The sequence below is a fragment of the Periplaneta americana genome, chromosome 8, assembly GCF_040183065.1.
Source record: "Periplaneta americana isolate PAMFEO1 chromosome 8, P.americana_PAMFEO1_priV1, whole genome shotgun sequence".
In the NCBI taxonomy this organism is placed as follows: Eukaryota; Metazoa; Arthropoda; class Insecta; order Blattodea; family Blattidae; genus Periplaneta; species Periplaneta americana.
This window is the reverse complement of record NC_091124.1, coordinates 130,407,626-130,420,892: the sequence shown is the minus strand read 5'-3', so window position 1 is coordinate 130,420,892 and position 13,267 is coordinate 130,407,626. Positions and strand designations below refer to the sequence as shown.

The following is a 13,267-nucleotide window of genomic DNA, read 5'->3' as shown; positions in this document are numbered from 1 at the left end:
AAAAAGTGTACAAAATTATTGAGTTTGAAATTTTAGATATATACGAAAACATGCGTACACCTATTAAAAATGGCCGCGAAAACATGCACTTGAGGGGTCATAAGTGCATGAAAATTGCCCCAGATCCTCCTTAGACCATAAACAATTTTTAATGCTAAAAATTAAAAATGTATTTTTTTTTACCAAAAATGACAAATTTTCACCTAAGTGTACCCTTAATTGATTAGTAAATGGTTGGTTATTTCTTCTTCTAATTATTCAGGTCTACATATTCAGTAAATTACACCCCATTGATCTATTTCTGACATACAGGAAGCTGCTCTCTTCTCATCTTAGGCCACTGTACATCTAGACATCCCTTTAAATAATATTTTTTTCTAACCTTGAGAACTACTTATACTCTCATTCACTCCACATGTTCTTTTCCTATTCATCCATCTCTGTCTGTCTTTGTATTCACCTACCTATCTTAGTTGCCTAACTGCATACCTCCCTACTTATCTTCCCTGTTTCTAATATTTTCCATTTTCTCTGTCATAGTATGTGGCTGCATTTGCTGTGAGTGCATTGGCATCCAATTGGGAACGACTGGGTAAACCATTTAATCCCCTTTTAGGAGAAACCTATGAACTGGAGAGAGATGGATACAGGTGCGTAATTTTGTGCTGAAAGCTTGCACTTTTAAATAAATAAACTGTATATTATTTGTAGTGTCGCATTACAGAATGTGTGCAAATGTTCCAATATATTTTAAAAGCTTGTAATATTTTCACACACTTTATTAATTAATTAATTAATTTATTTATTTATTTATTTATTTATTTGTTTACTGTTAAATCATTCACTCACATACTTATTTATCTATTTATTTACTTAGTTACTTATTTACATTCATACTTTTTTATCGATAATAAGTTGACTTGGAGCCATCATACTGAAGAACTCTATAGCGAATTATATATCTTTTATTCCTTTTGAGGAGGCTGAAAAAGTGTGTTGGTTTAAATGCTTTATTCAGTGCTTATGGTTTCTTCCATAGCTTAAGTTATGGAATTTTGTTATGGGGAAATAGTAGTGGCTCCAAAAATGTATTCATATTATCAAAGAAGGCAATCCGAATTATAACTTCGTCTTTACTGCCTCATATGGATAATTGAAGGGGTGAGTCACACACACAAGTTTTAGCAGGAGAGCGTATTGAAAGTTCAGAGTCCAATGCTATTAGGTGCAGTGTCATAATTTCTTCAGCATATACTTACGTTATCTGTTCAGTAAATTTTATAATATTTTACTAGTAGCTTCCCCATATGTATAAGAAATGAATTCGCACAAGAAACTATTTTTATTAAAAGTGTAACTTTGGATTATCTCATTCTCACCCCTTCAGTTGTTTAAGGAGCTTTTAATTTTAGACTATCCTGACTTTGTACATATACGAGCACATACATTTTTTTACTTACTGTAAGTAAAATTTAGTTATATGAGTGTATCTCATGTGCATGATGTAATATTAGAACGAGAACGAATTTAGTAACTCGTACTTGTAGATTGACTAACACACAGAATAGCTTTTTAATTATGAGTGTATGGGTACATCTCTAGAACAAATTGCTTAATTAAGCAGAGTAGCAATTTTAGCAGTTTTGTCATCATCAAGACTATAAAAGCTGTGATCAAATAGAAATATTTGATCAGTTCATGATTCTTGTTCATGTTGAATTTGAGATGGATGCTGAATAAGGATATATATATATATATATAGGTCATAGAATTTCCCATTGAATTTTTACATCCTATAAAAATGTTGTATATCCATATCCATAATTGGGATCCTTTAGTTACCTATATAGTATATAATATGAATTGCATTAGAAAGATGTTTTGTCCAGGTAAAGCAATTTTTTCGTGCATCAATCTCTATTGCGCCCTCTGGCTGTTATCGAGGTGGAGAGAGAAAAAGAGAATGATGGGCAAATGGGCGGGAGCTTAGGGAGGGATGCATTGATGTAGAAAGAGGACTCTGGTTACAAAAATAATGATTTATTGAAATGTTTAGTTTTCTGCACTGGTTCTTGGGCAGGGGAAACGGGAGTGCCATTGTGAAACTCTTGTATAGGGATGCAAAACGGAAGTAGTTAGCTGTCAAAATGAAGTTACTTCGACAGGTGGTGATTATAGCAGGTAAGAAAGTTGAGACACAGTTAGTGGGTTATGGAGTCTTATCAGCTATCGTAACTCTGCAAACATGGCCTGCGATTCGATGACTACCAAAGTAGGATTATGGTCACTCTCTGCTAATGAGGTCCATTAACAATGGTCCGAGATTGGCATCCTCAAAGAAAGGATTTCAAACAAACTGATGGCCAAGGCAAGCTGGAATGAATGGGAGGGAATCGAAGGCAGGAATGCTTTGGTAGAGATGGTGGAAAGTTGGGGCGAATATAGTGAGGCGAGAAGTGACTACCTCAGAGTCTGATTCAGACTGCCATTTTGTCGGTCTCTTAGTTATGCTTCTATTCCTCTTGCTAGGAAACATTCACATGTGATCCGTAACGTCACATTAGATGGGAAAACTTGAGGGAGAAATATCTATTTCCCTCCAGTAAGTGTCTCACGTGAACTTACGTGGGAAATCTTGGTTTAAGGTGTACATTGCAGTGTCTTGTCCCCCCTGACAATTGCAAGAAACACGTGATGAGTAGTCGAAAGATATAGCCCTCCTTCTTCACAAGCAAATGATTGTGGTGGAATGCAGGGGCCTTCTTCCCTCTTAAGATTCACAAAAGAGAAAAAAAAAACCGGCTGTGAATGTTTGCTCCACTTAAGGTTTAACAAGAGGAAAGCAAACAGCTTTGAACGACTCTGGCTCAGAGAAAAGCTACAACAAACTTTCTGAAATATAATAGAGTCACATTTGAAACAAGGATTACCAAAAAACGACGATGAAAAAAGCTTTGGGAAGACTAAAGTATTAGCTTACATATTAAAGTGACAGAAGACAGAAAGAAATGTAATGAAATAATTCTTCTCGGGTTCTCAGCCAGATGAGTCAGATTGTTGCTTTCAGGCAAATACTTCAAGAACTCTGGGACGACCTTCAAAATGATGGAAGGAAAGTCAAACACCTACTGTCCAGCAAAAGCAACATTGGTTAAAAAAAAAGGACTAAGTCCTAATATACGAAGAAAAACAAGAATAAGAAAAACAAGATGGAGGAAGAGGAGATGATATAGATGATAAATATCACAATTTCTTTCTTACCTTGCCATTGCATCATTTGTGCTGGTGAACAGTACCTAATCTGAAAAATCCTAAATCCTCTTCATCAGAATATGCTGTAGGCTGAGAAAAAGGAACAGGTTGTCTACCTTTATAATTCTTTTGTAGTCCTTCGTGAAGATGCCTCTGATAGCTCTTTTACAAGATCTGCTGAACCTCGTTTTCTGTAGCATGCGAAGTTCTCTCCTCCTCCTTCTTCTTCTTCTTCTTTTTTCTCTTCTTATATCCCGTTGTTCCTAGGTGGAACATAGGGCAGCAGTAAAGTTCCTCCAGCGTACTCTGTCGCCAGCCATCCGTTTCACCTCTTTCCAGCTTTTCCCACATCTCTCTACTTCCTCCTCTATTAATCGTTTCCATGTTTTTCTAGGCCGTCCTCTCTTCCTTACTCCTTGTGGATTCCAATCAATTGCAGTCTTCTCAATAGCTCCATCTGGCTTTCTCAGCGTGTGGCCTATCCAATTCCATTTTGAAGTTCTCTCCACAACAAACGAATTTTTCTCTGGATTAATAGTTTCCAGTAAATTTTGAACTTTCGTTTTCTTACTTCTACTGCTACTTTCACGGGAAATTTTTATTAGACGAACTTTGCTCCAACCAGGTAAGTCACGGAAACAAAGCGGCCAGCCATGTGTTTTGAACTGAGCTCAAATCATTACAGTTCTCAGTATAAATTCAATATGTACCTATAAAGCACAATAATGCAATTAAAACTAGTCCTTATGTGATATACAGGAACATGCATCGTAATATATATTTAGGATGTTGACAAGTTAAATGTATGTGTAAATATTTGTTGATGGAAAAATATATATTGGAGATAATATTAATACAGAGTGTCTCAGGAGGAATGTGAAATATTTAGGGATAATGTAGTTTGGGTTAAGCTAAATCGATTTAACCCGACATACCTATGTCCGAAATGTAATGGTTGGGAAGTTATTGTTGGACGAAATTTTTAATGGAAAGATGCATTATAAACGTATTTCTACGTTTTAGCATATTGTGATTATGATACAGTATTGAAAATGCTGCATATTTTACTGTTCCAATAAATCTATTTCTTATTAAATACGAACTCAGAAAATTAAATAATTACACAAGAAAATTATTAAGGTTCCCTTCATGAATTCCGTGTATTGTACCTCAGCTACAGGATTCGTCATACACGCGAACGAGACATTCCAGTAACTGAATCTATTCTATGAATGCTCAGCTGTGGACTCTGTTATATCATTTGAAGTATGTTTTCACATAAATTCATATCAGGTACTGGTTTCCTTCCTGACTTCAGTGAAACACTTGGGAGCTTTCCAGTTTCAGATAACATCCGATAAACATGGGACAACACATGGCTAGATGGAACCCTTCGATTGGAAAAATGTCGTCCCTGTTTAACAGCAGCCAATGCACAAAATTCATAAACAACAAGCATGTGTGTATTTTCACTAAGCGAATGCACAAATGGCATTACAAGACTCAAAACACAGCACTACAGTATTGCAATAGCAATGTGCTCAACAGTAATACTGTCTACTGAAGAACCAAGAGCAATAGGTTTGTTTCTGCAGCAGTTTCGACAGTTTGCAACCGTCATGAGAATGCACACATCGATTTTACTATGTGTAAAATTGAAGTCACATGCTCATGCTGGTTTCAAACCATTGGAAAGTGCTGCAGAAACAAACCTAATATAAACACAACACTGTAGCAACAGATATGGACACAACTCAACAAAGTTAAATGTAAAGTGAATGTGTATTCAATTGTGAGATGTTGCGGAACCCAGATAGTGTCCTGTACAAAAGATCTTGTATAACACGTAAAGTATAGTACACGGAACTGCAAGACATTCCAGTATTTCTCCTGTTAATTTCTCCTCAACCATTAGACTTCGGACATAGGTAGGCTATATTAGGTTAAATCAATGTAGTTTAACCCAAACTACATTATCATTAAGTATTGTAAAAATTGTAATTGTAATATTGTAAAATTTTGACTTGTTCCACATCTTAAAGCTTCACTGCTCATGTAAGATCTATGGAATATATTTAGGCCATGATGAATTATTAGTCAGCCTTTGGGCATAGTGTGAATTTAAGAGTTATGCCTTTTTAGCATTTTCTGTTATTTTTGTTTGAATGCTATCTTTAATGTGAGTATAATAAATAAAATGAAAAAAAATGAAATAAATTTACATTCTTTCTGAGACATTCTGTATATACCAACTAACTTCGTTATACTCATGTATTCCATATCTCCTTGATAGCTGAATGGTAGCTACTTAGCCTGCCAAACAATAAAATTTTACATGTTCGGTCCGTGGCTGTATTATTTTTATTATTATTATTATTATTATTATTATTATTATTATTATTATTATTATATTACATCTCTGTAATTTGAACTTGCATTACTCAAAATTGTATGTTTCTTGAATATATCTTAGAAAAATTATGTACCGTAGTCCTGAAAAGGGCAATTCTTTGATGTCCATTTTATATGAACACCAATGACTTTTGTTGTCTGTGGCTTCATATAGCCTAATGGGAAGGTATGCACTAATTTTCAATACTCACGGAAGCAGATTATAATATTGAAACAACTACTGTATATAGACCAAAAGAATATTTTATAATTGCCATTTATAATACAGAACTAATGTTATCACTACATACTCTGCTTTATAATGATTGTATGGCGGGGATATGGACAGAATATGCTTTATAAAACTTTCGAGTTGCAATCATCATAAATTTAATAATTTACAGAGTCAAGAGTGTTTCATATTTTTCACAACTGAAATTGTTGCTTAAAGTTAATATGAAAATGTTAACAATGGAATGTCAAATAAAAAGAAATTAAAATAATACGAGTATATACCTATATAAAATGTTACATACGTTAATTTAATTACTCAAATTATTAATAATTTAATAATTTTATAAACGAAAGATTAAATATACATTTTGTTATCCTCTTGGGATTTGGACATCGAAAATGCACAAGGAAATAGTCCCTAAACAACTAGTACCTTAGCTAAGACACCATGAGGTGCAAAAGTAAAGTAAAATTCGCATTGCCATTTCAAAGTAATTTATCGTATTTATTTAATTATATTAGAATTTTTAGTATCTGCCAGCAATTTGTTGGCTCCTTAAGCCCAAATACTCCACCTACAACTGATGGAAAAGATTTGAAGCCATAGAGGGCAAGAGTTATGAACATATCACTCACATTAAAGATAGCATTCAAACAAAAATAACAGAAAATGGTAAAAAGGCATAACTCTTAAATTCACACTATGCCCAAAGGCTGACTAATAATTTATTCATCATGGCCTAAATATATGAACAAAGAAGAACAATATCATATAAGTTATTTTCAACTCATTTTTCATCATAATGATATAACAGACAATGCTTTTACCACTGAAGAAATAAACTTGGCAATATCAGAGCTACACAATTCTGCTACAGGAGAAGATGAAATCCATAACAGCATGTTATTAAATTCCTCTGATAAAATTAGTCAAGAAATTCTTCATCTCTTCAATAATATTTGGAAAACAGGTTTTTATCCGAAAACTTGGAAAAATGAAATTGTAATTCCTATTCTCAAACCAGGTAAAGACATATTCTGCTACAGGGGAAGATGAAATCCATAATAACATGTATTAAATTTCTCTGATAAAATTAGGCAAGAAATTCTCCATCTCTTCAATAATATTTGGAAAATAAGCTTTTATCCTAAAACTTGGAAAAATGCAATTGTAAGTCCTATTCTCAAACCAGGTAAAGACAAATTGGACCCTAAATCATATGAACCGATATTTTTAACATCTTGCATTTCTAAATTACTGGAATGCATTGTTCACAGAAGATTAACCTGGAGACTTGAAACTTTCAATCTTTTAAGTCCATATCAGTTTGGCTTTAGACCATCATGTGGCACAACTGAAGCTCTATTATATTTTGCTCAAGAAATTTATAAATGTTTCACAGAAAAGAAGACTACATTAGCTGTAATGATAGACTTCGAAGCCATTTTTGATAATACTTCTCACAGATCCATTTTATTACAATCTATGAAATTTGGTATCAAAGGCAGAATGCTAAGATTTCTACATTCTTTTCGTAATGAAAGAATAATTCAAACCTCAGTAAATAATCATTTATCTTTATCGAAAATAATTACAGGTGGTATACCTCAATGTTCTGTTTTAAGCCCAAATTTATTTAATATAATGTTACATGACTTATCTGATGTTGTTCCACCTGGGGTAAAAGTAAAAATAAGTATTTATGCAGATGATGTTACAATATGGGCTACGAACAATGATCCAAATGAATCATTAAGAGTTATACAAACAGCTGTAAATGATATCAGTAATTGGGCATCCGAATGGAATCTATCTATCTCACAATCAAAAACTGAATGGCTTAACTGATTATATACAGAGGCATGAGTCGGGTCAATCTCAAAATCTCAGATGTGATAACAATGAAAATAATCTCAATAATAATATAAAAAGATGTAAATCTACACTAAGAATATATTATCAAAACGTTAGAGGACTAAACTCAATATGTACAGAATTTTATTGTAATACCGTACTATAAGTGAAAGTTATCATATCATATTGTTGACAGAAACTTGGCTCACGGACTCTGTTTATGATTCGGAGCTATTTAGTGATAACTATACAGTTTACAGAAATGATAGAATCGGTAAAAAAGAAGGTGGTGTGATAATTGCAACAAGCAATGACATTAAGAGTGACGTGATTAAATGTGATATTGAGAATGTCGTGTTTCAGATTCTAGCTATATCAATCATATATCAAAATAGGAAATACATTATAGTTAACATACATATGCCACGTAGTAGTAAACTAGAATCATATCTTTCTTTTTTCGAATGGATATCCAGTTTGAAAAATATTTATAATAGTAATATTTTGAGAGTCGGGGATTTTAATTTACCGAATGTTATTCCAAATTATGATCTTCTATCAGGAAGCCCTTCCGGAGTAGCCTTGAGTAATTTTTTAGCTTTGCTTAATTTATATTAAATCAATAACACATTAAATCACAATAATAGAACACTAGATTTAATTTTAACAAATACTCCTAACTCATGCACAACCTCCAGAGAACACTATCCTCTTGTCAAAGAGGTTAAGCATCATCCAGCTTTAAACATTCATATTTCTACTGAAGCCAAATCTTTTCCTTGTAAAAAAAAAAAAAAAAAAAAAAAAAAACATCGTGCCTAATTTCAGAAAAGCTAATTTCGAAGCAATGTACAGAAAACTTAATAATATAGATTGGGATATTTTGAGTAATAACTCAGACATTAACCATGCTTTGGAATGCTTTTACTCTTATGTGAATGAAGTCATAATGGATACAGTACCTAATAAAGTAATAAAAAAGAATAAAAATTACCCGTCATTGTTCACGAATGAAATTTTTAACAATTTAAAATTAAAATCATATTTTTATAAAAGAAAATCTTTTTTCGAGTGAATATGAGATTACATTCAGAGAATTGCGAAAACGTACAAAGGAATTAATCACCAAAGCCTATAATGCATATGATGCCAATTCAGAAGATGCAATAAGCGAAAATCCAAAAAATTCTTGGAATTTTATTAGATGTAAGAATAGTCTAAAATCAAAAAAATAATACATTAAGCTTAAATGACATTATTATAAATAATGAAAGTGCAATTGCTGAAAGTTTTGCTAAATATTTTAAGAGTGTTTATTCTTATATGCCATCATCTTATGCAATTCCTGAAACTGTAAATTGTATGACCTCCTCCCCACTATACTTTGATGAAATTTCAGAGGAGGAAATAACTGAAGCCATTAGACATATGAAACCAAAAAAGAGTAGTGGTCCGGATGGGATACCTGCATATATATTGAAAGGTTGTTATGAAGCACTAAAATATCCACTAAAAATATTATATAATCTTATCATTAAAACTGGTGAATTCCCTAAATTCTGGAAAGTAACCAAAATATGCACTATTTTTAAATCTGGTGATATTAAAAAATCGAAAACTACAGGCCTGTAGCAGTAGTGTCAGCTCCCACTAAAATTTTCGAGCAAATAGTCTACGTTAAAATCTTCAATCATGTTAAAAGTTATTTATCTAATCTGCAACATGAATTTATACCGAATAGGTCGACTACAACAAACCTACTTAATTGTGTGCAGTTGATTTCAAACAGCCTGGGTAGCAGAACTCAAGTTGATGCAATCTATACAGACTTTACAGACTTTTCAAAAGCTTTCGACAAACTAGATCATTACCTATTACTGCATAAACTATCAGAATTTGGCTTCTCTAACCATCTGCTAAAACTTACCTGTTCATACCTATTAAAAACAGAGAACAATATGTTTCGTTCCGACAGGTCAATTCAAAACAATTTAATGTAAACTTGGGTGTCCCACAGGAGTCTAATTTAGATCCTCTCTTCTTCTTACTATTCATCAATGATCTACCAAAACATATACAACATTCCAATTGCTTATTATACGCAGATGATGTTAAATTATTTAAAGAAATTACAAATGAATCTGAGTCATTTGAGCTATAAGATATTAATAGTATTTTTAGGTGGAGCATTGTTAACAAACTCAACTTTAATATTAAAAAATGCTCACACATTACCTTTACTCGTAATACTAACTCTCTGGATTACACATGTAGCATAAATAACACAAAATTAGAAAGAGTCACTTAAGTAAATGATTTAGGAGTGGTAATCTCTCACGACCTATCCTTTTTAACACATATAAAAACAATTGCGAATAGAGCCTTCAAACTGGTAGATTTCATCTACAGAAACTCAAAAGATTTCACGAATGTTGAAACTGTCTTAAAATATATAATAGTTTAATACGAAGGAAATTAGAGTACGCATCTATAGTTTGGAACCCTCACTATCACTCGCACTCGGTCATTTTAGAGAGAGTACAGAATAAAATCTTTAAACTGCTATATATGAAAAAACATATGTTACAACATATTCCAATCTTATGAATCCATGCTGGTTGAATTTAATGTACCATCTCTTAGTAGTCGCAGGATAAGAGCACAACAAATATATTTGTTCAAAACCATAAATGGTTTAATAGACAACCCTGATCTTGTACAGCTAATTAGTTTCAATATTGGTAAATCAAATTTGAGAAACCGATCTCTTTTTTATTTACAGACATCAAAAACACAATCTCATAAAATGTCTCCACTTTCATTAATGCTTCGAACTTACAATCATCTATCAAATAAACAGGGTTTAGATTTCTCGTTATCGTACAATATGTACAAGAAAAAATTATATACAGCAATTGTTTCATGATATGTTAAATTCTAGTTGCATGTTAGTTATAGTTATAATCAGATATCCTACTAATTGGAGCACATGTTCTGTAGTAGTGAATTTCGTAAATAAATAAATTAAGCCTATTAGTCCTACTATATAATACTGTGAGCCGAGCTCGACGTATCAGTCAATCATCTACTAGACCATCTCGCCGACAGAGTTCATTTCATTATTATATGGCCGATGGCGCCATCTTTTCCTCTAATTTTCTTACCAAAATTCCTATTGGCCGGCTAGCAGTTTCAAACAAATGCCAGGGAGAGAACCAAGTTTTCTTGTTTATGTTCAGTAGCAGAGCACTTCACTTTGGAGTTCACTCTCGACGTGGAAGGTCTTTTCGAGAAATATTGGATCAGTTAAGTTCACTCGGAACCGTATGTCGGCTGGTTAGTTGTATTTAGTAAGTTTGCATTGACTTCAGGATTTTATGTTCTACAATTAACTCCGGTTATGGATGCAGTCGACATGTTTAAGGTTATATTTAATGTATTATGACGTAGTTAATTTTGCAGTACGAGTTGGTTCGGTATTTATTGTATTTGACCACAATACATGTGTTAAATTGTTAATGAGAATATCCGCGAGTGGTAATATCTTGGTTTATGTATCAGATACTGCGGCATTTTAGTTTGGTGGGTTATGTCGCGTGGTACATATTATGTTACAGGAACTGAAGTGGTTTGAGGAATTGATTTGCGTGAGTATTGAGATACGGAGTTATTGTCTACTTATGTTGTCTTCAAAATTTTCCAAGATAGCTCTGCGCGGAATTGTGATACATGGTTATTATTATATCGTGAAAAGGTTGGACCGAATCCGTATACCTTGCTACTTGTTCTACTTTTCATTTTCAAATTGAGCATTGCCATTCCAGATTATTCCATTTACTATCCGGGTGTATTGCGATCTTAGTATACTTACGTGGCTAAACAAATTCTAAGGTATCATTGGTATACATATATACTCTTTTCTCTCTCTCTGCATTATGGGTACTGTAATAGTACAGAGACTTTTAGTATTTATTTATTGTATTTAAGAATTAAGCTTTAATTAATTATTTGTGTATTGATCTGGTGTGTGACTGTTTTATTGTGGGTTATTTTCCCTGTGATGCAACGAGTTAATATCTGGAGCCTGTTGTTTGTCTCTTTGTGGGAATCATTGAAATCTAATTGGGCATTTAATAAGGGTTGTGGAAACCGCTGGACATTGGGGTTAAAGTTTATATGCTGTTTGAGATGTTGTGACAATGTTCCAGTGGGGAAATATTGTATAGGTCATCAACCTGTTGTTATGTGAATTTCCCGATTAGACTGAATTATGAATTTAGCAATGTATTGGGACATATTATTGAAAGTGTTGAAGGTTCTGGACTGTACTTATGGTTTTATTTCAGATTAATTTATTATATCATTTTTCGTTTCTATTTAACTTCATACTTTCTATGTTCGCTTCATCAAATTAATTATGTACTTGTTATTTATTATTTGTTAATTATATTTATTATCATAAATTAACACTATCTATTTATTTTTTAAGTCTTCCACTGCACATATCCCGATCATCCGATGCACCAGATTCCATCTGTCAAGTAACATCCCGGTATTCTCGAGTTTTGAGAAAGGTGTTGAAGAGGGGAAAGGAAATCAAGTATTACGAATATTATTATTATCCACACCCCTCTCAACTGTATACTGAATTTATTAACATAGTGTTATATTTACTCTGTAATTTGCCAATTATAGCTACATTTTACATTTTTGGCTATGATATCTATACTCAACTCTTTAATTTATTTTTATTTGGTATTTTTCATTTATATCTATATCTGTATCTTTTATTTAGGTAGTATCTGTTTGTTTGTTTTTTTTTTTAATTTTTAATTTTTAATTTGTAATTACACTACTTGTATCTTGCATTTGTTTCTGTTTTATCTCTTTTTTCATGTTATATGCAATTCTATGTTTTTTTTAACAAATCTGTACTGTCTATTATAATTGGGGCTTTGCCCTGTTATAGACATAAATAAATAACGTGGAGACTGATCGATATTCCCATTAATTTCACTTTCACTCTCGTAATTAGTTGTAACACACATCACAGGAGACATACCATACATCAGTTTCCAAAATAATGCCATATTTCATTTTTAGCAACTTGGAAAAATGCTGTGTTTAGTGTCATATTACCTGAGTAGGACTACTTTGTGCTTCCTTCCTATTTTGAGTTTTATCTGTCTTCAGTATTCAGCCTCATTCAATCTCTTTCACATCCTAAATTAATAATTAACTTAAAACTGTTATAAAGTAACAATCACAGTCGCCCACTTTACGCACATAATAACTTGTGTAGTATAGTTTATTCCAACTGCCAAGATTAATACAGTAGAGCCCCGCTAGTCTGAACCAATTGGGACTGTGGCCCTTTCAAATTATTGAAATTTCAGATTAAGGGGGAGACAGCTGCAAGTTGGAAAAACGCCTTACTTCCTCTCCACCCTTCACTGCCCACCACTTGGTTCAGTTAGAGGTCACTGCTAGTTATTATCATGTATTGTGGGTCCCTATCACCACGGCATGGCGCGT

General features: G+C 32.9%; 1 protein-coding gene across 8 annotated transcripts in view; it reads left to right on the top strand.

Moving 5' to 3' along the window:
• The window catches only part of LOC138705045 (oxysterol-binding protein-related protein 2), a 692,509-nt gene that overhangs the window by 506,988 nt on the left and 172,254 nt on the right, over nt 1-13,267 (top strand). For all 8 annotated transcript variants that reach the window (XR_011333553.1, XM_069833613.1, XM_069833610.1 and 5 more), the window contains one exon: nt 541-650. Coding sequence is in view for 7 of the 8 variants with exons in the window: in XM_069833613.1 (XP_069689714.1) it covers nt 541-650 (110 nt within the window). In the remaining variant the exon portion in view is untranslated. The remainder of the gene's footprint in view (nt 1-540; nt 651-13,267) is intronic.